At 50.1% G+C, this 26190-nt stretch overlaps 8 protein-coding genes across 8 annotated transcripts; 4 read left to right on the top strand and 4 right to left on the bottom strand.

Moving 5' to 3' along the window:
* Nucleotides 1-1502: 1502 nt before the first annotated feature.
* On the bottom strand, nucleotides 1503-3327 carry BO85DRAFT_383245 (splicing factor cactin; the record flags this gene model as incomplete). Its single annotated transcript, XM_025656510.1, has 3 exons — nucleotides 1503-2243; nucleotides 2294-2761; nucleotides 2824-3327. The coding sequence occupies 3 exons, from the start codon at nucleotides 3325-3327 to the stop codon at nucleotides 1503-1505; spliced, it is 1713 nt and encodes a 570-aa protein (XP_025510693.1).
* Nucleotides 3328-3602: 275 nt separating this feature from the next.
* Nucleotides 3603-5840, top strand: BO85DRAFT_472381 (uncharacterized protein). The gene is made up of 2 exons (XM_025662549.1): nucleotides 3603-4566; nucleotides 4619-5840. Exons 1-2 carry the CDS (start codon nucleotides 3655-3657, stop codon nucleotides 5441-5443), a joined length of 1737 nt encoding a protein of 578 aa, XP_025510692.1. The 5' UTR covers nucleotides 3603-3654; the 3' UTR covers nucleotides 5444-5840.
* On the bottom strand, nucleotides 5797-10860 carry BO85DRAFT_453669 (WD repeat protein). Its single transcript, XM_025661104.1, has 2 exons — nucleotides 10243-10860; nucleotides 5797-9930 (listed from the first exon to the last, which is right to left on the bottom strand). The coding sequence occupies exons 1-2, from the start codon at nucleotides 10470-10472 to the stop codon at nucleotides 6099-6101; spliced, it is 4062 nt and encodes a 1353-aa protein (XP_025510691.1). The 5' UTR covers nucleotides 10473-10860; the 3' UTR covers nucleotides 5797-6098.
* A 1269-nt stretch (nucleotides 10861-12129) lies between these two features.
* On the bottom strand, nucleotides 12130-13041 carry BO85DRAFT_383116 (uncharacterized protein; the record flags this gene model as incomplete). The annotated part of the gene is made up of 5 exons (XM_025656504.1): nucleotides 12130-12394; nucleotides 12444-12539; nucleotides 12623-12727; nucleotides 12826-12906; nucleotides 13001-13041. Coding segments are annotated over 5 exons (588 nt in total), but the record flags the coding sequence as incomplete, so codon positions are not given.
* A 1879-nt stretch (nucleotides 13042-14920) lies between these two features.
* Nucleotides 14921-17835, top strand: hmt1 (putative vacuolar ABC heavy metal transporter (Hmt1); the record flags this gene model as incomplete). The annotated part of the gene is made up of 3 exons (XM_025656502.1): nucleotides 14921-15277; nucleotides 15373-16481; nucleotides 16542-17835. 3 exons carry the CDS (start codon nucleotides 14921-14923, stop codon nucleotides 17833-17835), a joined length of 2760 nt encoding a protein of 919 aa, XP_025510689.1.
* A 555-nt stretch (nucleotides 17836-18390) lies between these two features.
* Nucleotides 18391-19553, top strand: BO85DRAFT_453666 (Mth938-like domain-containing protein). Its single transcript, XM_025661103.1, has 2 exons — nucleotides 18391-19039; nucleotides 19144-19553. Exons 1-2 carry the CDS (start codon nucleotides 18526-18528, stop codon nucleotides 19338-19340), a joined length of 711 nt encoding a protein of 236 aa, XP_025510688.1. The 5' UTR covers nucleotides 18391-18525; the 3' UTR covers nucleotides 19341-19553.
* A 181-nt stretch (nucleotides 19554-19734) lies between these two features.
* On the top strand, nucleotides 19735-21980 carry BO85DRAFT_453665 (alkaline phosphatase). Its single transcript, XM_025661102.1, has 2 exons — nucleotides 19735-21312; nucleotides 21369-21980. The coding sequence occupies exons 1-2, from the start codon at nucleotides 19821-19823 to the stop codon at nucleotides 21662-21664; spliced, it is 1788 nt and encodes a 595-aa protein (XP_025510687.1). The 5' UTR covers nucleotides 19735-19820; the 3' UTR covers nucleotides 21665-21980.
* Nucleotides 21981-22903: 923 nt separating this feature from the next.
* utr2 (putative cell wall glucanase (Utr2)) lies at nucleotides 22904-24905 on the bottom strand. The gene is made up of 4 exons (XM_025654290.1): nucleotides 24641-24905; nucleotides 24317-24537; nucleotides 23814-24251; nucleotides 22904-23752 (listed from the first exon to the last, which is right to left on the bottom strand). Exons 2-4 carry the CDS (start codon nucleotides 24438-24440, stop codon nucleotides 23037-23039), a joined length of 1278 nt encoding a protein of 425 aa, XP_025510686.1. The 5' UTR covers nucleotides 24441-24537; nucleotides 24641-24905; the 3' UTR covers nucleotides 22904-23036.
* Between the last annotated feature and the right edge of the window lie 1285 nt (nucleotides 24906-26190).

Here is a 26190-nt window from a genome sequence, read left to right as displayed (position 1 = left end):
TATAAAAAGACGTGCGACCACTCAGGACGAGAAGACTCTATAGTTCACTGGGAGCTGTGCGGCCGAAGAAATGCCAGCTCATGAGAAATTCTTCCCTTTTCTTTTCTTTTTCAGTTTCTTGCTCCTCCTTGCTGCACGAAGCCAGCCAGCACGATGCATTTCCCTGACAAACAACCGTGGCTCTATGTATATGTTGGAGGCAGATTTGCCCGACGAACCCCAGAAGCAGCAAAAGAAACGAAATTCGGGAAATTTTGGTTAATTATGACCCGGGAACGAAAAGGATGTGACAATATCAGAAATAGAAAAATAAAAGAAAGGGGAAAAAAGGAAATGGAAAATGAATAAAATTGGATAAAGATTAATAGAAATAAAAAAACAACTAGACAAAATCAAAAGGGAAAATAAAAAAGAAAGACCTCTCTGTTGTCCCCAGCATGTGCTCTGGGGAAGGTTCTGGCTGGGGGAGGTTCTGGCCGGAGCAGCTTCGTTTCTACCGCGGGAATCGCCATCAGGTTGTGGAGTAGCGATCTAGCGGTGCAGCTGTGGCCAATGAACTCAGTGGGCCTAAAAAGAGAATGAATCTGGTGCTTACAGGGGGGGGGGGGGCGGCTGTCATGGTCGTACTTTGGACTACTACAACACTGGGCCGACGGGGGTTGGAGTGGGTAGCTTTCTGAATGGCGGCCACCTGCAGAGGGCCTGCTATTATTGCGCTAACGACGACCGACTGAACAAAGGGCGGGTGCAGAACTCCAGAGGACTTGCCATTGGGCCCTTTTCCTAGCAAGAGCCATCAGCACTCGAGAAGATCAGAAGACTAAGTAAAGAGTATTTTCCTGCAGATACTCCAACCTACTCCCGATTCCCCGACCAGCCGGAACCCTGAGAGGAACATGCAGCAGGGTGGCATGGTTTGACATTATGGAAAAGCCGCACCATGGTTGCGGCCTTTCCTTCGTCCGTGGAGGCAATGCGAATCAAGCCAGACCAGGCTAATTAGAAATAAAGTTAGAGATTTATAGCATTTAGGTCCATTTGATCGGCAGACCAACAGTCCCAGGTGTCGAGACTACTCATTGGAAAAGTTGGGACAGGTGGTGACCTCCACGAAGCGGGATGGATGGAGATCGCGAGGAACAATGGGCGAAAAATGAGGGAATGCGGTTCAAATAAGCATGGCCCGCTACGCACATGTGGAAACTTTGATCTGCGACGTCCGATAATGTTGGTTTCAAGTCAATATGATATATCCTAGCTTGGCCGAGATGGGATCCAATGCCGTAGGAGGAGGTTAAAGTTTCCAGCCCAATAAGGTTGACCTCTGCGGTAGGCGGGACGGTGACCGACGACGGATCCCGAGCGTGGTGGAACCTTCAAGGTCGTCAGTCCCATCCCAACCAACAACACTGTACACCATTGTGGTCCAGTACGAATCCTTCGAGCGACAACCATTACTTCCGGTAGTAAATCTGGGAACTATTGTGAGTATTTGCCAGATGTCATGACCTGAGCGACAGAGGGTACTTACTCGTTTGAATTGGAAGTGTAGTTGCAAGATTCCCTACAATCCTGTAAGACTCTTTCTGACAGATTTGCTTGTTTTTTTGACATACCTTATCAAATGTGCTCTTGAACCCTCTTTCTCTCTTTGCACTGTAATCCCATTCCTTATCGACGATCCGAAAGGCAATGTCCTCGTACGGCGGACCGGCCATAAAGCGAATCAAACAAGTATCCTCCTCCCCAGCCGCTGCAAAGGATTGTCCCCGCTTTCGTCCATGCTCTCGTTCGATGCGGTAGGTCGGTGCTTTTGTCTTGTCAATCAGATCAGGGTAGAAAATATTGAACTTGTACCCTTGCACAACTTTCGGGGGCGGGTTATCATGGTCATAATGAGTCTGATTGTATTTGTTCCACTCATAACCCATTTGAACACGGTTAAAGTAGCGTGGTTTGCGGGGCCGGTGTTTGCTCGCCCATCCTGGCTGAGATGTTGTGCTCACAGCTTCCTCACCGGTAAATATCTCCTCGTTTTCACTGATTCCCTTGGCCAATTCTCGCTCATAGAGCGCCTTGGTTGCCTGCGAGAAGTCTTCGTTAGGAATCGAGGAGAATCGCGTCGAGGCTGTGGCGATTGGAGCGGTGATTGCTTGATTGATTGGGAGCACCGACGGCTTTTCTGCCTGCCGTTGACGGAGAGGAACATATCCCATCTTTAAAATCTTCTGTCGGTCGCGGGCCTACAAAGAGTCAGTCCCGGCCACGTTGGGCAGTAGTGAGTGTAGCCTACCACTTGGTTAAGGAATGCATCTTCGTCCACCAACTCCAAGACCTTATCTTCCGGTCGGATCTGAAGCAATGGGTCAGGGTCGAGTTCACGATATTCTCCGCTATCGACTGCATCTGAGGCTGCTTGAATAATTGGCGCCAGAGGGGCCAGCTTCGCCTGCACAGACGCAGCTTCTTCAGACTGCTGTTTACGCAATCCTCGAACTCTCTCATCTATAACGGCTTGGTAGACCTTCTTCAGCTTCGCCCGAGCCTTCCAAACAGTAAGGCTGCGCAAAAGCTCTTCCCAGTAGTCGGTATCGATAGGCTCGTTTGAGTCCAGCTTTTTCCTAACTTGTATTTCGAGTGTTTGTAGCTGTTCGTAAGACTTAGGGCTCAATAATCTGTTTATATCTGCGGCCACAGAGCTGATCGCACGTCCTTCGGAGGCGGTGGTCTTCTGACGGTTTCGACAAATCACCTTCATGGTCTGCAATAAGGACAGTAAATTAGCCTGTAGCCCGAATAGCATGCTTAACAGAAGAACCATACCTTCCAGAAATCCCTATTTTGCGAATTCTTCTCAAGACTCAAGAAAGTTTCGATATCCTGTTCCAAATCGAGTAGCTGGTCCTGGGATAGACCCTCAAATACACCATCCGGATCTACTACATCGAGCTCCGAGTCCGCAATCTCATCGTCCAAGGGATTCCGCGTTGGATCAATCACCCGTAATGTGACAGTGAGCCAGTCAATGGGCTTTGCTCGACCCTCCTTCACTCTGATCTCTGCCTTCTTTTTCGCCTGCTTGAGAACGAATATGTCCTCTTGCGCCACCCATTCACGCACTTGCTCGTCTTCCTGAAGCTGATTAAGCCGGACCTGATCCCTCATGTTCCGAGGTCGGTTTTGTGGCGACCGCTCATCTCCATTCTTCCTATCGCGATATCGATCCGTTTCGTCATATCTGCGCGGGGCTTTTTGAGAATGGCGAGGGGAGGGCGATCGAGACCGACTTCGCTTCGAACCCGTGCGATCGGGCATTCGATATGACATCTTGGCACGTTTTCAATCTGTTTTCCGAAGGGAACTAATATATCGATGAGTAACGCAAAATTAATTGTTAACTATCTCAAAGATGGATGCGAAGAGACTCAAAAATCGTGAGGTCTGACATAGTTTCCTCCAAGCTTCTGGAGAAACGGGTGGTCGCGCGCCAAGAATGGGAGGTATAGCGACCGGCAAAATTTCCCTAATGGCCACGTGCCCCGAGCGGCTCCATGTGATCCACCGCGGGAGGGAGCCTTGGAGGAGCTTCCCACACCTTTCCATCTAACTACTCTAGAACCACCCATCAAAACACCCGCAAGCGACACTCGAGAGATGTCTGCGAGGTGGGAGAAATTGCACATATCAAATCGTGCGCCTGCGCCACTTCTCCTTTATAGATACACCCTTTTCAGAGATGGATATGAGTTGTACCTGACCGATCTCACGTATATTTGGTCCGAGCGTCCTAACCGCCAGCATATTCTGGGAAGGGCTGTTGAAGATGATGCGACGATTGACCCCAGCCAAGACATAGATCAGTTCAATATTCTTTTGGAGAAACTAGGGGAGGCCCTACGCAATGATCCGGGAACCAGCACGGTGCTAAGGCGTGGACGGGAGAATGATACTCTACACCTGATCACCACAACAAGCCTACCGGCCCCACTTGAGCCTTTGGAATGGAATTTCCATATGGCTAGGGAGAAACAGCGCTTTTCAACTACTCAGCTGCTTATCCCGCTGATCAAGTCTGAGGCTTATTTGGAGTTGCGCCTGCGGGATTTAATCGAAGTGGTTAAGAAGAAAGATTGGCTGCTGTCAAAGCTATTCGATAAGCTTGAAGCCGTCGGGTTTGATCTCAGCATTATCTTCCCTAGTATCCCCGGACTCAGGGCCAGCCACAAAGGTTCAGCGCAATCACAGGCTGCCAAGTATATCACTGGAGCGAGGCCTTTTGACGAGGAATCTTGGCTCGATGAGAACAACGCGATAACAGCTGAGACTGGATTTGCATCCTCCATTCTGGAAGAAACAGAAGATTCCAATATTGATGATAATCTTCTGCTACTCGAGGATCTGACGGCGCCATCAGAAGGATGGTGGAGAAAAATGTCCACAGCTAACAATAACACCGAAGACGTAGATGCCAGGACTCCAGAGGACTCGACAAATATGGAGACTACGGACGGAGGTTTGGAGACTGAAGATGATTTTGACGATGACGATGACGATGATGATTTTGAGGTATGAAGCTTCCCACATGATGCATTGCCGTTTATTCACATGTACATTTCAGCGACAAGAGACCCCTCCGAGACTCGGACTTCAGCCAAATCACCAAACTCCCCCTTTGGGGCCAGATGAGGGAACAGCAACAGAAAGCGAAGACGACCTTGAAGGTCGAAATGGGGGGCCAAGTACAGCGAGGCCTCGAGCACCACAACTCACTTCAAGAGGCCTTGCAACGATTGGAGGCAACAGAAAACAACAAACGCAACCAGAATCCCCCCAGACATCACCAGCATCAGCAGATGTCGACGAAATGGTACCAACTCGCAAGGTCCCCTCCCCCCAAGCAGACAGCGACCAAGCAGCCTCCGATACAGATGACGACAACAACAACGACAATCATCCCTCTCCATCACCCTCACCGCCGCCCTCAAACCGTCAAACAAAGCCCCGCGGCATAGGAATGATAGGTGGCAAGAAAGCCGAAAAACAAGCCTCTCCACCATCATCACCGATACCCGAATCCTCCAATAAACCCCAGACAAAACCCCGCGGGCTCGGCGTAATAGGCGGCAAGGGCAAAGCAAGACAAGCCTCCCCACCATCATCGCCGCCACCAGAAGCCGAATCATCGAGCAACCCACAGGCCAAGTCCCACGGTCTGGGTGTGATAGGCGGCCGAAAGAGAGAAAATCAACCCACATCGTCGCCAGCAGCTACCGCAACGCAGTCCTCAGGACCTCCCTCTCCTGCACCGGCTCTGGATGATCAACCCGCGGAGCCGGAGAAAGAAGAAACAGAAGAGGAGAAAGCGGACAGGAAGCGTGAAGAGCTGAAGAGACAGCTCGAAGCGAAGAGCAAGGCGCCTGTGAAGAAGAAGCGGAAGTTCTAAGCTCTTAAGCTTCTTTTGTGCTCGAGCTATCTCTTACCAGACGGCGGATAGGCTGGTGCTTGTCTCTTTCAGACAACATTCTCATGGGAGGTTCTTGAATAGAATTCGAAGTGCTTTCAGGGTGATGATGATTGTAAATACCAAGTCGATTGATCGATCGATCGATCTTGGAGAGAAGAGGAGAGGATTGGTCGATATTACATATTGTGACCGGTATGATGGATATGAGGGGATGATTTCTGGACATATTGCCTGCTTGCTATACATGTTGTTGGGGAGAAAGATACAGAGAAGCGCTCGCTGTATGTGGGTTTTTTTTAATAGTTTCTTGAGTAGTTTAGATGGACAAAAAAGGTGGAGGAAATTTCATTTTCGCATTGAAACAGCTTCTAGTATGTCACATTGATTCCAAGTAGCACACATACACACAGACCACCACATCATCAACCACGCGCTATCAGACATACCAAGGGCGCCGCGCAATCTAGACTTCACCCGGAGACGCCAGAACCGACAACAATCGGGTATCTGCAAAAGCGCAAAATAGCAGGCTCAACAAACATAAAGAGAAGGAAAGAAAAAAGATATAAAAAATAGTCCGGATCTTTGCAATAAATACAAAAGATAGGGAGAACCAAAGGGTGCGTGCCTTGACTTAGCCGCTAAGCCCACTCATGCCTCCAAGACTAGTTCGCGGACCACTCCGACGCGGTTGACCCTGTTCACTAGGCGTTATCAATCGCACCTTCTTGGGTGACATTGTGCTAGTGGAAGCCCCGCTAGGCCCGCCACTTGTTGCGGTGGTAGCTGTTGTGGAAGCGCTCCCGGCTGATGCACCGACACCTAGCATGCCGCGAACTTTTTCGACGGCTCTACTTTCTCCTTTCGTCCATGTGTCTCGTTTGATGAAGCCTACACCGGCTTTTCGGCCGGCAGTGTCACGCCTCTTTGATTCCTCTAGCAGGACGGAGCGGTTATGTTCGCGACGCGGGCCAGGGCCGCAATCATGCATGCATCCTGGAGTAGCGCAACCACCTTCGCTGATGGAGATATCGTTTAACCATGTGCTTATGCAAGCCAAGTGACCCCCGTGGCCGCAGCCTTGGCACCAGGTCCAGAGAGTGGATCCTTTGGGTCGAGGGTGCTGCGATGGATCGGAGAGAAGAGTGTCCAGACGCTGTAATTCACTCTGGGGAATGGGCTCGGTTTTCAGTGAAGAATGTGATGATGAGAGTGCGTGCGATGCGGCCTCGGAGGTCAGCTCTGGAGTTGAATGGGTGGATGCATTCGAGAGCTCTGCAACCCACTCAGGTGGCGGATCAAGGCTCATGCAGATGGCGCATGGCTCCTGAGGAGTGTTACAGCGATGACAACGCGTATTATCGGTCTTTGGGTTTTCGTAAGGACGTTTGCATGTGAAACAAAATACGTTCATGAAAGTGTCCCCCTGGGCGTACTCGTAGACTGCTGGGTAAGACGGGACACATAAAAGTCGAAGCTCGGCAGCTTCAATGTACATTGACTGGCGCACCAACTGCTCGTTGTACGCTCTGAATATGTATTCTGCCTCCTCATCGGGAAGAATCTTTTTGCAATCCTTGAAAAGGATTCGTAGCTTCTGCAGTAAGTGCGCAGCAGACTGGATGTCCACATGATTCCCACTATGGTAGTGTCGAATTGCTTCTTTGAAAAGCATCTCAACGCTCCAGGGCTTGTTCGTTGTCACGTCAGGGCTGACGGGGACAGTCACGCCAATCAACTCACTAGTTCCTCCAGTTGCTACCGAATTGGTGTGCACTGGATCTTCATCTTCTCGACCAGAAGCATCGAGGGGCCGACTGTCTTTCAATAGAGGAGGGGGGCTAAATGGTCGCTCAAGGTGTATAGACTCTGGATCAGGAATACCTTCCACTGTATCACACTCCTGGGTTCCTTTGTCATTTACAGAGGTAGCCCTTGGGACTGACTCCTTGACTTCAGCATAGCTGTTACTAGGCTCTGCAGTAGCCGCTTCGTGGTCAACATCTTCATCCTCGGGAGCCTCATACAGTCTCGCTGCTGAAGATAATGAGGTGGCCATTGATTTGGACGGATGGGAGCTCTCTGTTGAGGCTGAGAACATGGGGAAGCTCTCCGAGGACTCATGCCGGTGGAATCCAGGAGGTTTAATAGGCACCATAGGAGACTCCAGTGAGAGAACCTTCTTGGGAAAGGTTCTATAGTCGCGAATAGCTGCTTTCTTGTCCTCCATTTTCTGGTCGTATTCGTCTACGTCAGAAGTCCCCTTTGAAGCGCCCAGATGCCAATCTGCTCTGCCAGAGATGGCTCGAGGTGCAGATCTTTGATCGTCCCCGTTTTCTTGAAGCACCGGAGCAGGTCCTGGCTCGGAGGGCAGACTGTCAGGTGGGATAGGGACATCTTCACTTGCATCAGACTGACGATGCTGTAATTGATGGACTGGCTGTGGAACAATATCTGACATCGATGACCAATCATTCGACGTCATGGTGCCCTGGTTAGAGCTGAGAACCGACGGTGGAAGAGGCTTCATTTCCGTGTTGTCATTCAAAGATGTCATATGCGAAGTCGAGCTCTCCAAAGACCCAAGAGGGGAGTCAGGCAATGGCTGCGCCAGAGGCGTCGTCATATTAGACGCGCTCTCAGAGTCAGTTAGTGGAAGCTTCAATGCTTCGTTTTCTACCACCCCCTTGAACATCCTGGTTTTCAATTTGTCCTGTCTCCCATCTTCAACCACCCGTGGTTTCTCAGAAACAGGACCCTCCTTGGATGATTTTTCCTTCATGGTGCGAGGCCCCTTGTCTAAGTTGCGACGTTGCTCTCGAGCTCTGGTCTCGAGCTCTTGGACGACAGCAAATTTGATAATGCGCCAAGTCTGCGCTAGTTTGAGTAGAGAAACGTCCTCCGAGCACTGCGCATTGTGGTCTAGTGATTCGAGCATAGATGATAACTTATCCATGCGAACAGCATCAGCACCATCGAGCAGAGAAGAGTAATTGGATGCCAAGTATTGAAAGGTATCTCGATCCATTGTAGCGCCCGGAATGCTTCCAACTGCTCCAATTTGGCGTGCCTCGGGGAGTTTCATCTTCGATAAAACCTTCTCTAATGGAAGAATAGGAATGAGATCGCCCACACCAGGCGGGGTACTGCCTAAGGATTTAGACGGCCGGACACTACTCGACTTGCTATGCCGATGGCGGATAGAAGCAAATGACGTCTCGTCAAGAACGTCTTCTGCAGGGCTTTGACTCAAAACCTCACCACTGTTGTTCTCTTCATGTTGAGGGCCCACGAACTCAGTGGTGCTGAGACCTAGAGTACTACGTTGGGGACGTTTCTGGGCGAAGGCTAGGACTTCGCCGCTCGGACTCCAGGCCACCGAGCATGTCGGGCGTTGGTTGATAACCTGAGGAGCGTATCGGATATCAGTTTGAGTGAAGGCCCCAGCTTCACCTACTGTCCATAACAGGTCCTTGGAATGCCAGAGCAGGTCAGTAGCATGAGCATCATACCGATCGAATTCGCGGAACGGTATGTGTGGCCTGCGAAGATCCCAGAGATGAACTCGCGGATCCTCCTTGTCGTAAGATGTCACTACTTGGGATGACTGCCAATCACCAGAACCCTCCGGCTCCCTAGCCCACGACGGTGGACGCCATCGGACGTTGAGAACTGCCTGTGGGGTTCGAAACTGGAAAGTTGGCTTCTGTCGGCGTTCGGCAGAGGAAGAAAAATCCCAGACTTTCACTTGTCTATCTGTACCACCGCTGACGATGTGCCTCCCGTCAGGATGCCAGTCTACCGAGAAGCACGGGCGGTCATGAGCAGTAATCCGCATTAACGGAGCACTCGACTTGCGGCAGTCCCACAGTTGTATCGCACCGCTGTCTGTTGCAGTTGCGAACATGACCCCGTCGGTTGGCGACCACCTGATATCCCGGACGGCATCACTGTTACCGTGGAACAGATCCAGGCTCCCACACACCAAGACGCCACGTTCCGCAGAAGCTGTCCGCAAGTCCCACATTCGGATGGAAGAATCCTGACTCCCTGATAGAAGCCATGACGCATGGTGCGGATTGAAGGCTAACCGATGGACCTGGCGGCTGTGGCCCTGGAATCGGCAGCATTCCAAGCCAGTTCGGCGCAGATCATACACCACGATGCGGCCATTGGCCACCGCCGTGGCAATAATCTGGTCATACTCGCCATGTGACCACTTGACATCTCTCACAGTCAGCTGGTCTTTATGCCGGGCGGAGAGTCCACTCCCACCATGGTGGGTGGATGAATAACTGATGATAGCATTGCGAAGATTGAATTCCTCGGAAGAATGATCAGGCGAAACGCGAATGGTCTTCAGAATCTCCTTTCCGCCAATGACTGCATGTGTCCGCTGCGGGGAGATATCTAGAGCGGCAATAGGAATACCAGTCTTATGCGTAACAGTTTGGGATGCTCCAGGTCTAGTGGAAATGTTAACAGATCAATTTCTTTTTTTCTTTCTTATTTTCCCCTCCCAGTATTTTGTCTGCAAAGGTTCTCGCAAGAAGAAAGTGGTGCATGATCTAGCATGAAAAGCGCGTGAAAAGGCGGCGAATCGGATGAAACTGGAGGGGATCCAAATAAAGAAGCAAGGGACAAAGCGGGTAGGAGGGGGGAGGTCAGCTAGTAGTAAGAAAAACAAAGTGGGTAGCTAATAAAGAGTAGTTTATGTAGGTGTGCTAAGGGAGGGGAGAGAGGAGGGGGGGGAGAAGAGGAGCAAAGGTGAGCTATACAATGACTTGGGCCTTGTTGAACGGGGACCAGCAGACAAATCTGCACGACTTCCCGCCGTGTGCGGGCTAGGAGGTCGAGACCCTGAGAAGAAGGGCTGGGCGAATCTTGCCAGAGCACTGGCCGCGCGGTTGGAATATTTGTGACTCTGTTGCACGGGAGCTGGTGGTGGGGGAGGCGGAGGTGCTGGCGAGGAGCTGCCTCGGGCGGGCAATCGTGAGAAGTCGGACATGATTGCCAGCCTGGAGGTGTGTCAAGAGATCACTCAGCCACAGAACACGTTAACCCGAATGAGATCGGGGCTCCATCCTGGTAAACGACTGGGTTCCGATGACAAGTACAAAACTGTGATAGTTACTGAAAGGAGAAGAAAGAGGTGGTGGTGGTGGGGAAAAGAAGAAAAAAGGAAAGGAAAGGGGGAGGCGGAGTTTGGGTGAGGTGAGGTGAGGATGTGGATGGGCTGAAGTTCGGTAGTGGTGGTTTGTGTTGTGATGAGGTTGAACTGGTGACTTTCCAGCTCCAATTCCCTCACGGAAAAAGAACAAGTGGGGATGATTTCAGGCAGCCTGCACTATGCAAGTAAACTATGCAGTGGAAATTATACTACTAGTAGTAAGCTTGAAATTAAATTCAAATACCACTAATGGGATGGACATGAACTTGAAGATGGTTACCACTAACAATATAGTGATATATATTTGGCATCATAGCTAGCTAAGTACTGTAGTACCTTGGTCAATTGTTACTAATACTTACTTGCTTCAGTTGATCAAGCTCTCATGATTCAGATAACTACAGATCATAGTTCTACTACAGCTTAAGCTTAGTTCTTTCATTGTACCAAAGCCTCTGTACAATCATGTTCATGAGTAGTATAACCATAATGGTGCGCCAATTCCCGCCTTGACTCCGACCCAATCCATAATCCCGCTTGAACCTCAGTTTCCCATCCGGGCCTTTCCTCCCCAATCGAGTCTAGTCCGGTCTCGGAGCTAGTGAGTACGCGCTAGTGGGTTATTAGGTAACCCACCCCAGCGTGGCAACACCCCGTGATGTGCAGCTCCTGAGTGGGTTTAGCGTGCCGTATCCTCTCTCCATCATGGTTCCTAATTTCGTCCATCCTTCCCCCCAAAATCAGAAAGTGAGATGCGAGGTCCATGAGCAGAGTCAATTGACAAGCAGCAAATTCCAGGAAAGAAGGGCGAAGAACATGGAATAAGAAAAAAAAACAAATTTTACAAATTCGATCTGTTCAGCTGATAACTCACAAAGTCAAAAGTAGACTTGTCTAGCCCCTCCCCTCCAAGTAGGGGAGTGTCAAAAGTACAGCATGGGGCCCGTTCAGACAAACATTCAGCTATCTATCGACGCGTTGACGCTAATCAAGTGTTTACCATGGGTAAAGAGCAATCGAATGGTTGGTTTCGGAGAACTGTTCTGGATGAACGGAATGATGGACGGGTGCAGATTAGGAAAGGCTGGAGGAAATCCGACCTGCATGCAGGTTTCAAGGCGGTGTGTGAATTCATAACGGTGGATGGGTTCGATCGGCTCCAATGACGCCTACTGCTAACTCACAAAGTTGGGTTAGCTTCTAGCACTTGTTGACAGTACAGTACTTGGAGAGGGAGAGGGAGAGGGAGAGGATAGAGGGAGGGAGAGGTTACTACAGCTCGAGCTGTCGAGGGTTATTTGACCAACCCCCAGCAACGTGCTTAATTTGCAGTGTCCACCTATCGGAAGCTCTACCATGCAACAACAGAAATAAGTTACTCAAGCCTCATGAAACCGATAGGCAGTGGTAGTCATGTCATGTCTTACTTTTTTCTACTTAAAAGGGAGGGTGGAGGGGAGAGGCGCATCCAGGGCCGTACATTCCAGGCGCGGTTTTAGATCATCCGGACACTCGGGACTTGCTGGGTGGGACAAGCTAAAAGACTAGTACCAGGAATGACTCGTCGAAATGGCAATGGCGATGCATCCTCAACTTGAAGAACATGATCGGTTCCAGCCCTCCCCGCATTGTAGCGACCGACTGCTGGGTCATACAGCGGAGAGGGGGGGATTTTTTTTGTGGTCGGGTGATAATAACGGACACCATGATCATGGTGTTGCGTTGCGTTGCCCTTGAAGCAAAAAATTCTCCGCCCTGTTCTCCAAATTAAACGGCCCAAGACTTCCTAGTGACTGCTGTATACTTTACCTTCCAGGGTAAATCGGATGGAATTCTCGCCCACCATGAAGAAAAGCGACCGGACCACATTTCCTTCTAAATACCGTCCCTGAAGCTGTCAGCCACCTACGGCACCCAAAGATCAACCCTCCTGCATGATTTCTAAAGACTCGATCAATCAAAAGTGATCCATGTTCATATATACTAACCAAGGGGGACCGGTAAGATCGTGGGAAGGGGCCAGCAGGAGTGATGTGTCCTTCTGTCTCTCACATCTCTCAGTCTCAGCAGGCCAGCAGCAGCCATTCAAGGAGCTGCTCAGGCATCCCAGCAAACAGCTTTCCAGGGAATCCCCGGACGGCTATTTGCTGTTGCAGGCCAGGCCTTTTATCATTCGTCCGCTGCGGGTTACCTCTCGCATCGATCTGCGCCTCGCCCTCCTCCATCGAGATCTGTCACGACCACACTATCCTTACGCCCTGAGTTTTCCCCCCTCCTGTTGGCCTTTTCCCTTTGTACTTTGTACTTTGTACTTTGTATTTTTTATTTTTTATTTATTTTTACATTAGTTTACAGTAAGTGTTTACATCTGAGCCCTGAAAAGATCGTCAATTTCTCTTTCTTCTTTCTCTTATATCGAGGGTTACACAACGATCTCTACCCTTCCACTCACAGGTTGGCTCGCAGCTACTGTACCGAGTATGTACCTGTAGCTGGTGGTAGTATGTACATAGTAACTTTATCGCAGTACGCAGTGGTGGTAGTAGTAGCTGTGTGTAAGTAGCAGTATGATCATGTATGTATGCAACAGGTATGTCTCGCTCGAATCATATAGTCAAGCCCCAGGAGTTGGGTTCTTGTACCCCACAGTTAGTATAGCTGCTAGTAGTAAGTCAGTCAGTCATTTACTCAGGCTTCCATTCTTTCCTAAATGCTTCTTGAGGGTTCGTGACCGTCGGCGGCCGAATTGTCCTCCTTTCCTCCAAGTCTCGAACCTTCATTCCAACCCCTGTTCCCATTGGGCACGAATCATTTGGTCAAATCCACCCCGACCCGAGAAAATGGCCATGAACAGCGCCTCAGCAGGTACTTACTTCCTACTTACTGGAACTGACAAACAGCTACGTACAACACTGTAGTTTGATCATTCATTCCAGCACACCGTCCTTTTTTCCGACTTTTAAGAAAGAGACAGAAAATTAAACACCCCGTTTAATTTTTTATTTTTTTGTCTACTTTGGGCTGTTTTAGCCACACCTTGCTCCTCGACACGTAACATTTAAGCAATGGTGGGGAGGAACAACATGCAAAGGAATATGGGGGGAAGAGGGAAAAAAAAAATTAAAATAAAAGAAAAGGACGAGAATGACGAAAAAGAAAATGCAAGAGGCATATAATAAAATCCTCCGATTTTGCATCTGATCATCCTCGAAGAATTTCACCCCAAAAAATAAAGGAAATGAGATAAAATGGATTAAATGGAATAAAAAAAAAAAAAAAAAAGCAAAGCAAAGCAAACCGACCGTTGAAAGAGAAAAGGAAAGCAAAGAAGAGCGACTGACCGTTCTTATGATGTAAATCAATCATTTGTTTTATTACAATCCTTCTTCTTCATATAAACTAAATAAATAAAATGAATTTATTTTATTTGATTTGATCCCCCTACTCTGGTTCAGCTGGATCCGATTCCTATTTTTCGCCTTCCGAAGCCAACCAAGCTTGGAGTAGCTTTGGGTCCGGCTAGTCTGGGTTCTCGACTGCTGCTTTCGCATCCACACCGTCATTCTTCCTCGACCGTCCAGTTACTATTTGTATCCTCCAACGATCCTTTCCTCTCGCGTGTTGCCTCTTGCTATCTTCTCTTCCTGTCTTTCCCTACCTGCTCTTTTCTTTTTTCCGTCTTTCCCACCTCCTTCCCTCTCTTCCGCTGGCCTCCCCCCTCCCTGCTGGGGCTTCTTTGTTTTCCCTGCTTGATATCATCTTCCCTGGTGCAAGTCTTTCCCGGATCTTGTTTCTTTTCACTCCTCTTATAGTTTCGGGATTAGCCTATCTGTATTCTTCTCCTGTACTTATTGAACAAAACTTTTTTTTTTTTTTTTATATTTTCTCCCCCTACTCTTACATTACCCTTTTCTTTTCTACGAGACATTTTTATTTTCTTTTTCCTCTTTTCTTAATCCGTCTGTCGTTTTTGGTTAAGAGAGAGACATTTCTCCCCCATTCCTAAGCTTAATAGAAGATCGAAAAAGAGGCTACTCTTCCCACGTGTTTGTCGATCCACCCCCAGTCCATTACAACTTTTGGCTCCTTCGATCTCCAAAAATTTTGGAGCAGCTTTCGCCTCCTACCATCCTATTTCAATATATCCCCGTCATCTCACGAGTGTGGACCTGTCGCATCTTGCGGTCTTCGGCGTCAATATAGAAGAGGAAGGTGGTCGCTAGGTCATGGAAATACCTTAAATGGTCTTCTGATTCTATATAGGCCAATTGGGAGGACTGCACATCATGGGTTACCAACACGCAACTCGCGATATGGTGGCGTATTTGCGCATCGCATCGCCCATTATTCTGCTCCTCATATTTGTCGCCTCCTTCATTGCGAGCTCCATTGTTACGGCTAGAAATGCGAACAAACACGCCAATGCCGTACATACCGGCCCCGGTGGGCGACCACTCCCCAAAAGGTCCCGGAGTACAATGACCGTGATCAAGGCGCCACAAAAGTTCTCAGAACGCACAAAACTGTTGTTCAAGTGGTTGTCTGTCGGCGTACTTCTGACAATCGCCGCGGACGGTGCCCTTAATGTGGCCCATGTGATGATTGCAAGATCGGAACACTGGTGGTGTGGCCAATCAGTGGTGGTAAGTCCTCTGCCTTGCCTCAAGCTTTTAGTTCTGACCCAAGCTTGGGTTGGAACCTCAAGATACGGGAGGGACGCAGTCGCTAATGATACTAGATCTATGTCGTGGGCTCATTCTTCGACTACGCGATCATACTCGTCTCTTTATTGGATACAAACCCCTCTCCAACCTTCGCTCAATTTATTCCATGGCTAGTGGCGATTCCGATTGAACTGGGTATCCTAGGCACCTCCCTCTCCATCTATTCCGACGTACACCGCGAACCTGTGGTTGGGAACCCTCTTGGTGGTCGTCTGAGACAAGGCATAACGCCGTGGGAGTTAACGGAGGTAGTTCTGAACTGTGTCCGGGTACTGTTCCTCATGGCTATGGTCATGTCCTACATGTTCAATACGATCAACTTTAACTCCAAAAGGGCTCACGGTCACGTCAATGGGGTCAATGAGACCACGGGTTTACTAAACGGCCACCACGCAGAAAATGGGAATGCCTACGGCTCAACGAATGGTCACGCGCAGGCTTCCAAGCCCGCCGACCCGTGGGTTCGCCCGACTACTGTTCCGTCGACTAGTTGGTGGGAGTATCTTAGCGGTTATTCACTATTCTTCCCATACCTATGGCCATCAAAATCTCGTCGGTTGCAGATAGTAGTGGTCATCTGCTTCTTGCTAATCGTACTGCAACGGATCGTCAATGTGCTGGTTCCTTACCAGGCAGGTGTCATCACCAACATGCTCTCCAAACAAGATGGCGAATTTCGAGTTCCGTGGTTCAACATTTGCCTCTACATTCTCTACCGGTGGTTGCAGGGCAACCAGGGTCTCATCGGTTCTTTGCGGTCTAATCTATGGATACCTGTGAGCCAGTACTCCTACATGGAGCTCTCAACTGCGGCTTTCGAGCACGTACATGGTCTGAGTCTCGATTTCCACCTTGGGAAAAAGACGGGTGAGGTGCTATCTGCCCTGAGCAAAGGTAGTTCGATCAACACATTCCTCGAACAAGTCACCTTTCAGGTCGTCCCTATGTTGGTTGACCTCTGTGTTGCGATCGTCTTCTTCCTTGTCTTCCTAGACGCTTATTATGCGCTGGTGGTGACTATCGTCACTTTCTGCTACCTCTACGTCACCGTGCGGATGGCACAATGGCGAGCGGAAATCCGCAGGGAGATGGTCAACAAGTCCCGGCAAGAAGACGCCGTTAAGTAAGTACTCGATATCACCGGTTAATAATTAATCTTGTGCAAAGCTTATAGTATGTCAAGGAACGATTCTATGGTATCCTATGAAACCGTGAAATACTTCAATGCGGAGGACTATGAGTTTGGCAGATACAGAAATGCTGTGTCTGACTTCCAGAAGGCCGAATACCACGTTCTCTTCTCTCTCAATCTGCTGAATACATCGCAGAACACCGTTTTCATGCTAGGTTTGCTGATTGCATGCTTTATCGCGGCTTATCAGGTATCATTAGGACAGCGGGATGTTGGTCAGTTTGTTTCACTCCTCACATACATGGCCCAATTGCAAGGGCCTTTGAACTTCTTTGGTACCTTCTACCGTTCCATCCAGTCAGCCATGATCAACTCAGAGCGGCTGTTGGAACTGTTCAGGGAACAGCCCACCGTGGTCGATCGACCCAGCGCCTGGCCCCTGCCAGTCTGCAAGGGTGATATCATGTTCGAAAATGTCGAGTTCTCATATGACACCCGGAAACCAGCCTTGAATGGGCTGACGTTCCGCTGCGAGCCTGGGACAACCACAGCTCTGGTGGGTGAGTCAGGCGGAGGAAAATCTACTGTTTTCCGTCTACTCTTCCGGTTCTATAACGCGACGAGGGGCCGTATTCGTGTAGATGGGCACGACGTGGAAAGTATCAAAATTGATTCGCTCCGCAAGCACATCGGAGTTGTGCCACAGGACACGGTGCTCTTCAACGAGACATTGATGTACAACTTGAAGTATGCCAATCAGGACGCGACGGATGAGGAGGTATATGAAGCTTGCCGTGCTGCCAGCATCCACGACAAGATCATGTCCTTCCCCGATGGATATAATACTAAGGTCGGTGAGCGCGGTCTCCGACTCAGCGGCGGAGAGAAGCAGCGGGTTGCCATTGCTCGGACCATTCTCAAGAACCCGCGAATTATTCTTCTGGATGAAGCGACTGCTGCGCTGGACACAGAAACCGAGGAGCACATCCAGGGCGCGCTGTCAAGCCTTTCCCGTGGGCGGACGATGCTTGTCATTGCTCATCGACTGAGTACCATTACTACGGCGGACCGAATAGTAGTCTTGCATGAAGGCCGAGTGGCTGAAAGTGGCACTCACGATCAATTGCTGGCAATGAAAGGCCGGTATGCCAGCATGTGGCGTAAACAGATTCGTGCCCAGAGGGCCGCCGCGGAAGCCCAAGTGCTTCAAGATCGCGCTCAACGCTTGCGTAGCGCATCTACATCGGGTGCCGCCGATGATAGCTCCAGTCAGTCCGACGAGGACCGGAAGCCGGCCAACAAGCCCGGTGACGATGGCCGCAAAGGACAGGAGACAGCTCGGTGAGCACTCGGTAGGTATAGCTAGCCAACTCCAGACGGAGACGCCTCTGCACCCGCGTTGAACGTTTGTGATTGACGGGGTGGGAGATATAGTATTCTATTGGGTTTGACAGAATCGCCCGGGACTATCTCCCCCTTGTAATTGCTCCTTTAGGGGCAATTGCATCCCAAGCCACTCACGACTACATGACACATTGTTCACTTGTCATTTTATATCGAACATCAACCTCGCCCCCTTTTTCTGTTTCGGTAAGGGACGTACAAAATGGTTGGAACCGTGAATAAAATTTATTAGACTAGTTGCATTTGACACACGACATCTACGATACTGATCGATGGCATCCTTTAGTATTTAATTCCATAAGATTCTTTCGTGTATCTTCGTCGAACCTTGTAGTATAATAGAACCTTGTTACATTGCTGCGAAGAACGTTTACTATTTGCGGGCGTTCCATTGGCCAATTGCCGCCAGGCCGGGGTTACATTGCCTGAGGCAGGCAACCTCCGGATTCTCGATTTCCCAAGCTCGGCTGCTCCGCTCTTCATTTCTTCAGACAACGGATACTGCCAACTTCTTCGACTCGCCTCGAGAACCTCACAGGGTCGGAATACTCTACAGTCTTCTCGATACTGTATACTCACTTAGAAGAAAATAGAGATCTTTGCAGAATTACACAACACCAAACGCCTAACAATGCACCCTCCGTCTCCCCAACTCCTCCGCGCCTTGCGCACCTCAATCTCCCCCAACTGCGGCGCCAGCGCAATCTGCACACAACTCGCATCTCGCTCCATCTCCCCTCTCGCTCGGATTATCTCCTCCCCCCTCACGTTCAGCCGCTACAACAGCAACGATGCTCGTCCGACCCGGATGATCCCTCGCGCTCACAGCGCAAAGCCCTCCAGCCGAGACCGCGGCCCGCCGTCCAAGGAAAACACCCAGACGGACTTTGGTGCACTCAACGTGCTAGGCAATATCCCCGCCCCGACGACCGCTATCGACGCTACTCTTGATACGGGGTTTCATCTAGATAATGGCGTCAAGATCACCGGCGGGAACGGAGTGTTCCTTGTTGGCGGAGAAGCCTTTGTCTGGCGGCCGTGGCAGGGTGCTGAAGCAGGGAAGAACAGTATGGTCAATCAGAAAGGCCAGTTTGAGGTTCCGGAGCATGCGTGGGGAATTTTGGATCTCGTGTGGCCTCGTCCGGGTATGTTTTTGCTTTTGTTTCTTCTCTTGGCTACGGGGGTGGTTGTGTGATGGCCTATGTTTTTGAGAATCTGTGGCTAATATGTGTCTCTTGATGGTGTCTAGATATGTTGATTATTGGTATGGGAGAGACTGTATTTCCTCTGTCGCCGGAGACCAAGAGACATATCAATTCTCTGGGAGTTCGGGTGGAAGTGTTGGACACGAGGAATGCTGCTGCGCAGTTCAATTTGCTGGCTACGGAGCGAGGTGTGTCGGAGATTGCTGCTGCTATGATCCCGATCGGTTGGAAGGGGAGGTAGAGCTGTTTCTGAACTTGTGTCTGAGCGGTTATATAAGGGGTTGTTGGACCCTGAATACTCGGGGGCTACCCGGTGGCTCGCTGTGATATTGGGGGCTACCGTTGTGAATGTTGTTGTTATCTTGAGGGAGTTCTCTCCCTTGGAAAATGTCCCATCCACTCTTGTATGTATGTATAATAGATAATGAGATGTACTGTCATATTAGCCTAGTGATTATGGTCTAGTGTTGTATAGCATCACTAGTGTCAGAATCCACATGACGTCGACGGCGATCCCCGGGCGGCGCGATACCCGAAACAGCAAGATAGTGGCCTGGACTAATCGGGGGTTAGCTCAGGCCAACAAGTGCAACCCCGGACGATCTTCCCGCCTGTTGCTCACCTCCTTCTGTCCAACCTCCCATCTCTCCTCCCATGTACTATCCTTCCTCATTCATCTGATTCTTCCTCCATCCATTCTTAGAGGGCCTCTCACAACACTATGGCGCGTGAAGAGCCTCTCTTGGCCCAGCGCCCCTCGTCCGACCATTCCTCCATTCGGAATGCCGAGGAGGAGGACGCCCTGCTAACCGGGATCCGCACCGACCGTGACCGACGCCGCAGATGGAGCTTCTGGAAAGAGCTCGGTCTCTTCACCTGGGCCCTCATTGCTACAGTAGCTGTCATCGTCCTCTCCGTTGTTTACCAGCATGAATCCAGTCGAGGTCCAGATCGCTCGAAAGATCCCTGGACGAAGCCCGCTGGCAAACGGAACCTTATCTTCATGGTGTCCGACGGCATGGGCCCCGCTAGTCTGTCCATGACTAGGAGCTACAAACAACTCACACAAGGACTCCCCGCTGACGACGTCCTTGTCCTGGACAAGCACTTTGTCGGTACCTCCCGTACTCGATCTAGCTCCAGCCTTGTGACGGATTCCGCGGCCGGTGCGACGGCATTCTCGTGTGGTCATAAGAGCTACAACGGCGCCATCTCCGTGCTTCCTGACCATTCGCCGTGTGGCACCGTCCTCGAGGCTGCCTCCTTGGCTGGTTACAAGACGGGGCTGGTAGTGACGACTCGTATCACCGATGCGACACCAGCTTGCTTTGCTTCACATGTGAATCTCCGACAGTACGAAGACCGAATTGCGGAACAGGAGATTGGGGAGCACCCGCTGGGCCGGGTGGTGGATCTTATCATGGGTGGAGGTCGGTGTCACTTCCTGCCCAACTCGACCGATGGAAGCTGTCGGGGCGATGACCGTGACCTTGTGGAGCTGGCGAAGGAGGGTGGATACCATTACATGGATGATCGAGCCGGATTCGACTCTCTCAATGGAGGTACTGAAGGCAAGCTGCCACTACTGGGGCTCTTTGCGGAGAAAGACATCCCATTTGAGATCGACCGCCGCAGCCAGAATGACGTGTACCCCTCGCTTGAGGAGATGGCTCGCACCGCCTTGACGATTCTCAGTCAGGCCACCGCCGACAGTGAGCAAGGATTCTTCCTCATGATTGAGGGCTCGCGCATCGACCATGCTGGCCATGGAAACGACCCAGCTGCACAAGTCAATGAAGTCTTGGCATACGACAAGGCCTTTGCTGCCGTGCTGGAGTTCCTAGAGCAGGACTCGACTCCGGGAGTGGTCGTGAGCACCTCCGACCATGAAACTGGAGGCTTGTCAGTCGCACGTCAGCTACAGCCTGAATACCCCGACTACAAATGGCTTCCCGGTGTCCTCGCCAATGCCAGTCACTCTTCGGAATATGCCAACAAGAAGCTAGTGAACTATCTCGCCACCGAAACAGACGAAGACAAACAGCACAAGTTCGTCCGCAACATCATTGAGAACGACCTTGGCATCACAGATGTCACGGACGAGGAGATCAACGCCGTTCTCGATCCCAATTACCCATATGACCCCCAGTACGTCTTTGCGGATATTGTCAGCCGCAGGGCTCAAATCGGGTGGTCAACCCACGGACATTCCGGTATGATACCACCAGCTATATTAAACCCCTTCGATCACGTACTAATCTCAATCCAGGTGTCGATGTCAACATCTACGCCTCCGGAAAACTCGCGTTTCCCCTGGCGGGCAACCACGAGAACACCGAAGTCGGCGAATTCCTGGCCGACTTCCTAGACCTGGACCTCAAGAGCACGACCAAGAAGCTCCTCTCCTCCGACTACTGGACCATGTCTTCCGAAGATAGCCCCTTTGGCTGGCTCGGGGACCCTCTAGGCGAGGATGTCCGAACCGAAGGCTTAGACACATACCACGGCGAGTTCCGCAAGCGCGGACTCTCCGAGCGAGGCTGCAGCTGTGGCGAGAGCCACTGAAGCTTATACACTTGTCACGATTATTTTCTATAACGTCTAAATCGTTAATTCATGAAATTATCCATCTTGCCATTTATACAACAACAACTTTTGACAAATGATGATTTAAATTAATCAATGTTGCATAATACTTCGGTGAGGGGGTGTCTGGCGTTTAACCACAACCACAAATCATTTTTATGAAACTATCAGAATGCTTTTTTTTCCCTTAGCCTTTAATATATCATCACATTCATAACTCCGATAGCAAAAACTCCGTATCATGCATAATACACGCATAACAAAGTAACTACAATACTACTTAATTTTCCTATCACTCCTCCTATATCTTATATCCTACCTAGTAGAATATCAAAGCATCACTCACCACCCTATCCATATCCGTCGAAACCCAGCCCCCCCTGCCAAAATCACAAAACCTCAGCCAACCCAAACACCTCCTCCCCTCCCCCCCCCCCCCCCCCCCCCCCCCCCCCCCAACCGGCATCCCAAAACAGCAATCCGTAGCTCTCTCTCCCTCCTCCCTCCGCAATAATTGATACAAAATCAGTTGATACAGCATTACCTCCTATGGCTAACTCCGCAGCAGCGAGAAGACATAGTGTTTACATCGGGGGTAGGGTGGATTATTCCGATGTAGATGGTACATTTCTCCTGTGTTTTATCTTGGTTCAGTAGTATATTAGTTCTGATTTAGTTATATCGAAGTGATTCGTAGTTAAGTGGTGGGTGATAAATTGCTTCGGATGAGCGGGCAATTAGTAGCGGTAGGGTTGGTGATATTGGTAGTGCGTATTTGTATATTGTAAAGCCTTTTTTTACTGTCTTGATGGGGAAGAGGATTGGGGGTTTCCGACGGAGAGAATGTATCGCCCGCTAAAGTTGCAGACTCTCCTGCAGCTACTTGTACGTTGCAACTTCTTCTTCGGTATCATCCGGTAAAATAAAGTGATGTACATTAGTCCTATTTCGGTATTCGCTTGTCTGTCAGACCAAATGAACCCATTGGTATTCAGTAATTTACCATGCAAACACCAGACCAGGAAAAGTAAAATAATCACGTCCAACTACCGGGCACCTGATTACCCAGCGGAAAAGGGGTATTAATATGTGTAGTCAAGTCATGTCCATGACAGAGTAAAAACGCAACCACCCAGGCGCAGTCATAAGAACCATAAAGACATCCAATGGGGGCAAAAAACATAAAGTACAAGATCCGATCAAAGACGGGCGTTCGGAGGGCCAGGTATAGAACAGTAAAGAGGATTAAGAATGATAACACAAGTCGTAAAGGAGGGGCATGCACCGAGAATCGAGCTATGTGAATAAGAATATCCAAGAAGTGAAGATGATGGTTGCTTGTCGAGTCTCCTTAGAGAGCGACCAGAACGACAACTGCGACCAAGGCAGCAAAGAATGAGCCTCTCATGACTCGCTCATTCTGGGAGGGGGCACCGCTCGTGTCGGTGCTACTGCCCTGGCTGAATCCAGAAGAGGTACTTGAGCTACCACTAGTGGTGCTGCTGCTGCTGCCTGGTACGTTTCCTGAACCTCCCTGGTTCTCGGGAACCGTGCCGTTAGTTCCAGAACTGCTGGAGTCGCTGGCACCGAGATCCATGTCGAGACCAGTGGCGCCAAAAGAGGCAAGCACGGTGTCATTGTTGGTGATCTGAACCGATTGCTGTAGCCCGTCCTTGTTGGTGAACATGTACGACTTGTTTCCGTTCGAAACAGTGCCATTCGGGGCATCATAGCACTCAACGGTGATGTCGCTGAACGTGGCATAGTAGTAACCCTTGTCTTTGATGTCCTGGCTGTCCCAATCGATTTCGCCACCAGCCCACTCAATGGTTCCGGGTGCATTGCTGGCTTGGCCGGCGGGCCACAGGGAAAGCTGCATTCTGGATGGGGACTGGGGGTATTGGTAGCGCTTGGCAGTTTCGTTCCAGGTCGATTCCTTGGTGAGAGTCCGCTTCACCTGACCATCCACAGACCAGGTAATCGCATCTTCCTTCCAGTCGATCTCATACTCATGCCAATCATCGAAGGTATCACTTCCGTTGACGGCATCCTTATCGCCGTTGTTGTCTGCACAGGGCACGTTAGCAGCAGGTTTTGGGAATTGCATTCGGTACGATGTTAGGCTTACAGTTCAGAACACCCTGCCAGTAATAGTTGGTCTGGACATTCGCCAGATCCGCACCAATCCACTCAAAGTCGATCTCGTCCTTGACGTCCGAAAGCAGGATGAAAGCCGTGACGACACCGGCACCACGGCTGCTCTTGACTTTGCCGGAAATCTTGCCATACCAGACGTAGTGGTTGTTCGCAAAGAGGGTACCAACGGTGTTCTTAGGCATAGTGAGGAGAAGATTTCCATCGTCCAACTTGGGGTAGCCGCTGTAGACCCAGTCGTATTCGGACGCATTTCCAAGGTATTTGGTGTTCAGCGCGGCACTATCGAGAGAGTCCCACTTGTAGGTCTTGCTCTGACACACAGGCTCACCAACGCAAGAGTCTAGAGAGTATGACGAAATGGGGTCGCAACCACCCAAGCAGTAAGCACCAGTACCGCACTGTCCATATTCTAAACGAGCATTAGCGGATGAGGTAATACCACATAGGGCTAGATTTGAAAAGGGACCAACGCACGAGAGCAGCAAGGATACTCTTCGGGGCACTGAGAGCTGGTACTGCATGAAGGAGGGGACGAGGCAGCCCAGACGGAAGTGGCGGCCAACGAGGCCAAAAGAATGGAAGAAGTGTACCGGACCATTGTGGCGAACAGGGTTCAGTGAAAGACCTGAGAGCTAGGAAGTAGATGCTTGTATAGCTAGACACTAGAGATTGGTCTGGAGACGTGCAAGACAACACTGCAGAGGGAAACCGTTAGTTTATTAATAGTAATTAAGGCACAAGATTCACTGGCTCTGATGTTGGGCTGTGCCTGAGTGGCAAAGGACAGTTAGGGCGTACCAAAATTCAGTCTTGGCCTTTTCCTTTACCGCAGTGAAGGATAAAGATACCGGTTTCTATATAAAGACGGCGATAGACTTGAATGATGCGGAATCCAAGGACTATGCAAGTGGAATCCAATCAAAAGTTGCGCCGATAATGAGGGACCGCGGGAAATTCGGGAAGTAAGTATTCTTATCGCCGTATCACCGCCGAGGGAGAGATGGATAGAAAAAAGGGATGAGGAGTACTGGGCAGGAGAAAGAGTGAAGAGAGCAGAAGAAGAAGAAATAGACAGCCGGGGAAGAGATGTCGAGTAACGATAGAACGAGCCCGGGATTGTGCCACGAGTACAATGAGGAATGAAGTCACCCAAATTGGGGAGGAGGAATAGGAGAAGTCATATACTATATAGCCTCTAGTACTTGCCTAGAAAGTCGGCGCTCTTCACTTTCTCTCTCTCTCCTCGTTGTGGAAGGAACGGTTCAATGCGAATGCGGTTCCGGTGGGACCTCGTAGCCCACCCGTCAGGTAATTTCACCTTGCTGGTAATGCACGGCCTCATACGGCGTATTCGGTTTCCAGCAACAGCAGCAGCAGCAGCACGAGAACCTTTCGAGAACGTTGTCTGTCCCCCTCTTTCCCCCCTCACGCAGACGGAGAGACATCACGGGGGTTTTCTACCCCTTTGTTTAGATTAGCTATCCGAGTAACTTGAGATGGCCCAGCTGAATGGGATGCCCTCTGACCACATCTGGCATGTTGTTGGCCCGATGATCTGTTCGGTATCTCAGGGTCACCTCTCCCACCCCCAGTAGTGACTGACCCTGCCTGATAAGGGCCCTCGGACCGACCGCAGCGAAAGGTAAAGTAAAAAGCGGTATTTACCATCACGGTACGGGAGAACTTTCCATGCAGGATCCGTCGTTCTTTCTGGATTGGGAAGCTTTCAATGGACGAATCCCTGATCTGCCCCGGGACCCCTACTAGTGCGCTAGTCTCAAAGTAGACCCTGCCCCACTCCACCAAAAGTTAATTCCTCCGTGGATTTCTTGCTTTCTGCTTTCTGCTTTCTTTCTCTTACACAGCAAGTTCCTTATCGGTAGGCGCTGCTTTGGGCCACTAAGCACCCCGAGCTAGAAACTAGTAGATGAAGTACTCGTCTAGCGCTGTCCTGTCTGTCCCTGACACTGCAACAAAATAGGGAAATCCTTGGGGTTGATCATGGAGAAGGGTGCGCTCATCCACATAAAACTAAAAAACTCTCCCCTTTTTTATTTTACCCTTCTTCAATCTTCCCCAGACCCAACCAAGGGTGCTACTAAATCTCGTGCTCGCTTAACATCTTCAAGAGCAACCAAATATCCCGCAAAGCCTACTAGGCAGGTATCTACATAGCCCAAGTGTCCCCATCCCCTCCCCATGTGGTTTTCCCCTATGACTAAATCCACAACAAATAAACCCCGGTTGGTGCTCACTCGGTCACCCACAATGTCTTAAACCAAATGGGCCTTGTTCCTCGGAATCGACTCAGCAAACGGAAAAGTCCTATCTACTAACTACCGGACTAG

Source organism: Aspergillus piperis (genome assembly GCF_003184755.1).
Source record: "Aspergillus piperis CBS 112811 unplaced genomic scaffold BO85scaffold_28, whole genome shotgun sequence".
NCBI classification, from domain to species: domain Eukaryota; kingdom Fungi; phylum Ascomycota; class Eurotiomycetes; order Eurotiales; family Aspergillaceae; genus Aspergillus; species Aspergillus piperis.
The sequence above is the reverse complement of the archived record's forward strand: the minus strand, read 5'-3'. Positions and strand labels throughout refer to the sequence as shown.

What these genes read in the sequence shown, in the direction of transcription:
- BO85DRAFT_472381 (XM_025662549.1), top strand. Translation starts at nt 3,655, where the DNA reads ATGTCTGCGAGGTGGGAGAAATTGCACATATCAAATCGTGCGCCTGCG. An exon ending in ATGACGATGATGATTTTGAG is followed by an intron (nt 4,567 to 4,618) that starts GTATGAAGCTTC and finishes TGTACATTTCAG; the next exon opens with CGACAAGAGACCCCTCCGAG.
- BO85DRAFT_453666 (XM_025661103.1), top strand. Translation starts at nt 18,526, where the DNA reads ATGCACCCTCCGTCTCCCCAACTCCTCCGCGCCTTGCGCACCTCAATC. An exon ending in TCTCGTGTGGCCTCGTCCGG is followed by an intron (nt 19,040 to 19,143) that starts GTATGTTTTTGC and finishes GATGGTGTCTAG; the next exon opens with ATATGTTGATTATTGGTATG.
- utr2 (XM_025654290.1), bottom strand. Translation starts at nt 24,440, where the DNA reads ATGGTCCGGTACACTTCTTCCATTCTTTTGGCCTCGTTGGCCGCCACT. An exon ending in AGAGTATCCTTGCTGCTCTC is followed by an intron (nt 24,252 to 24,316) that starts GTGCGTTGGTCC and finishes ATGCTCGTTTAG; the next exon opens with AATATGGACAGTGCGGTACT. An exon ending in CTGGCAGGGTGTTCTGAACT is followed by an intron (nt 23,753 to 23,813) that starts GTAAGCCTAACA and finishes TGCCCTGTGCAG; the next exon opens with ACAACAACGGCGATAAGGAT.
- BO85DRAFT_453669 (XM_025661104.1), bottom strand. Translation starts at nt 10,472, where the DNA reads ATGTCCGACTTCTCACGATTGCCCGCCCGAGGCAGCTCCTCGCCAGCA. An exon ending in TCAACAAGGCCCAAGTCATT is followed by an intron (nt 9,931 to 10,242) that starts GTATAGCTCACC and finishes CATTTCCACTAG; the next exon opens with ACCTGGAGCATCCCAAACTG.
- BO85DRAFT_453665 (XM_025661102.1), top strand. Translation starts at nt 19,821, where the DNA reads ATGGCGCGTGAAGAGCCTCTCTTGGCCCAGCGCCCCTCGTCCGACCAT. An exon ending in GTCAACCCACGGACATTCCG is followed by an intron (nt 21,313 to 21,368) that starts GTATGATACCAC and finishes ATCTCAATCCAG; the next exon opens with GTGTCGATGTCAACATCTAC.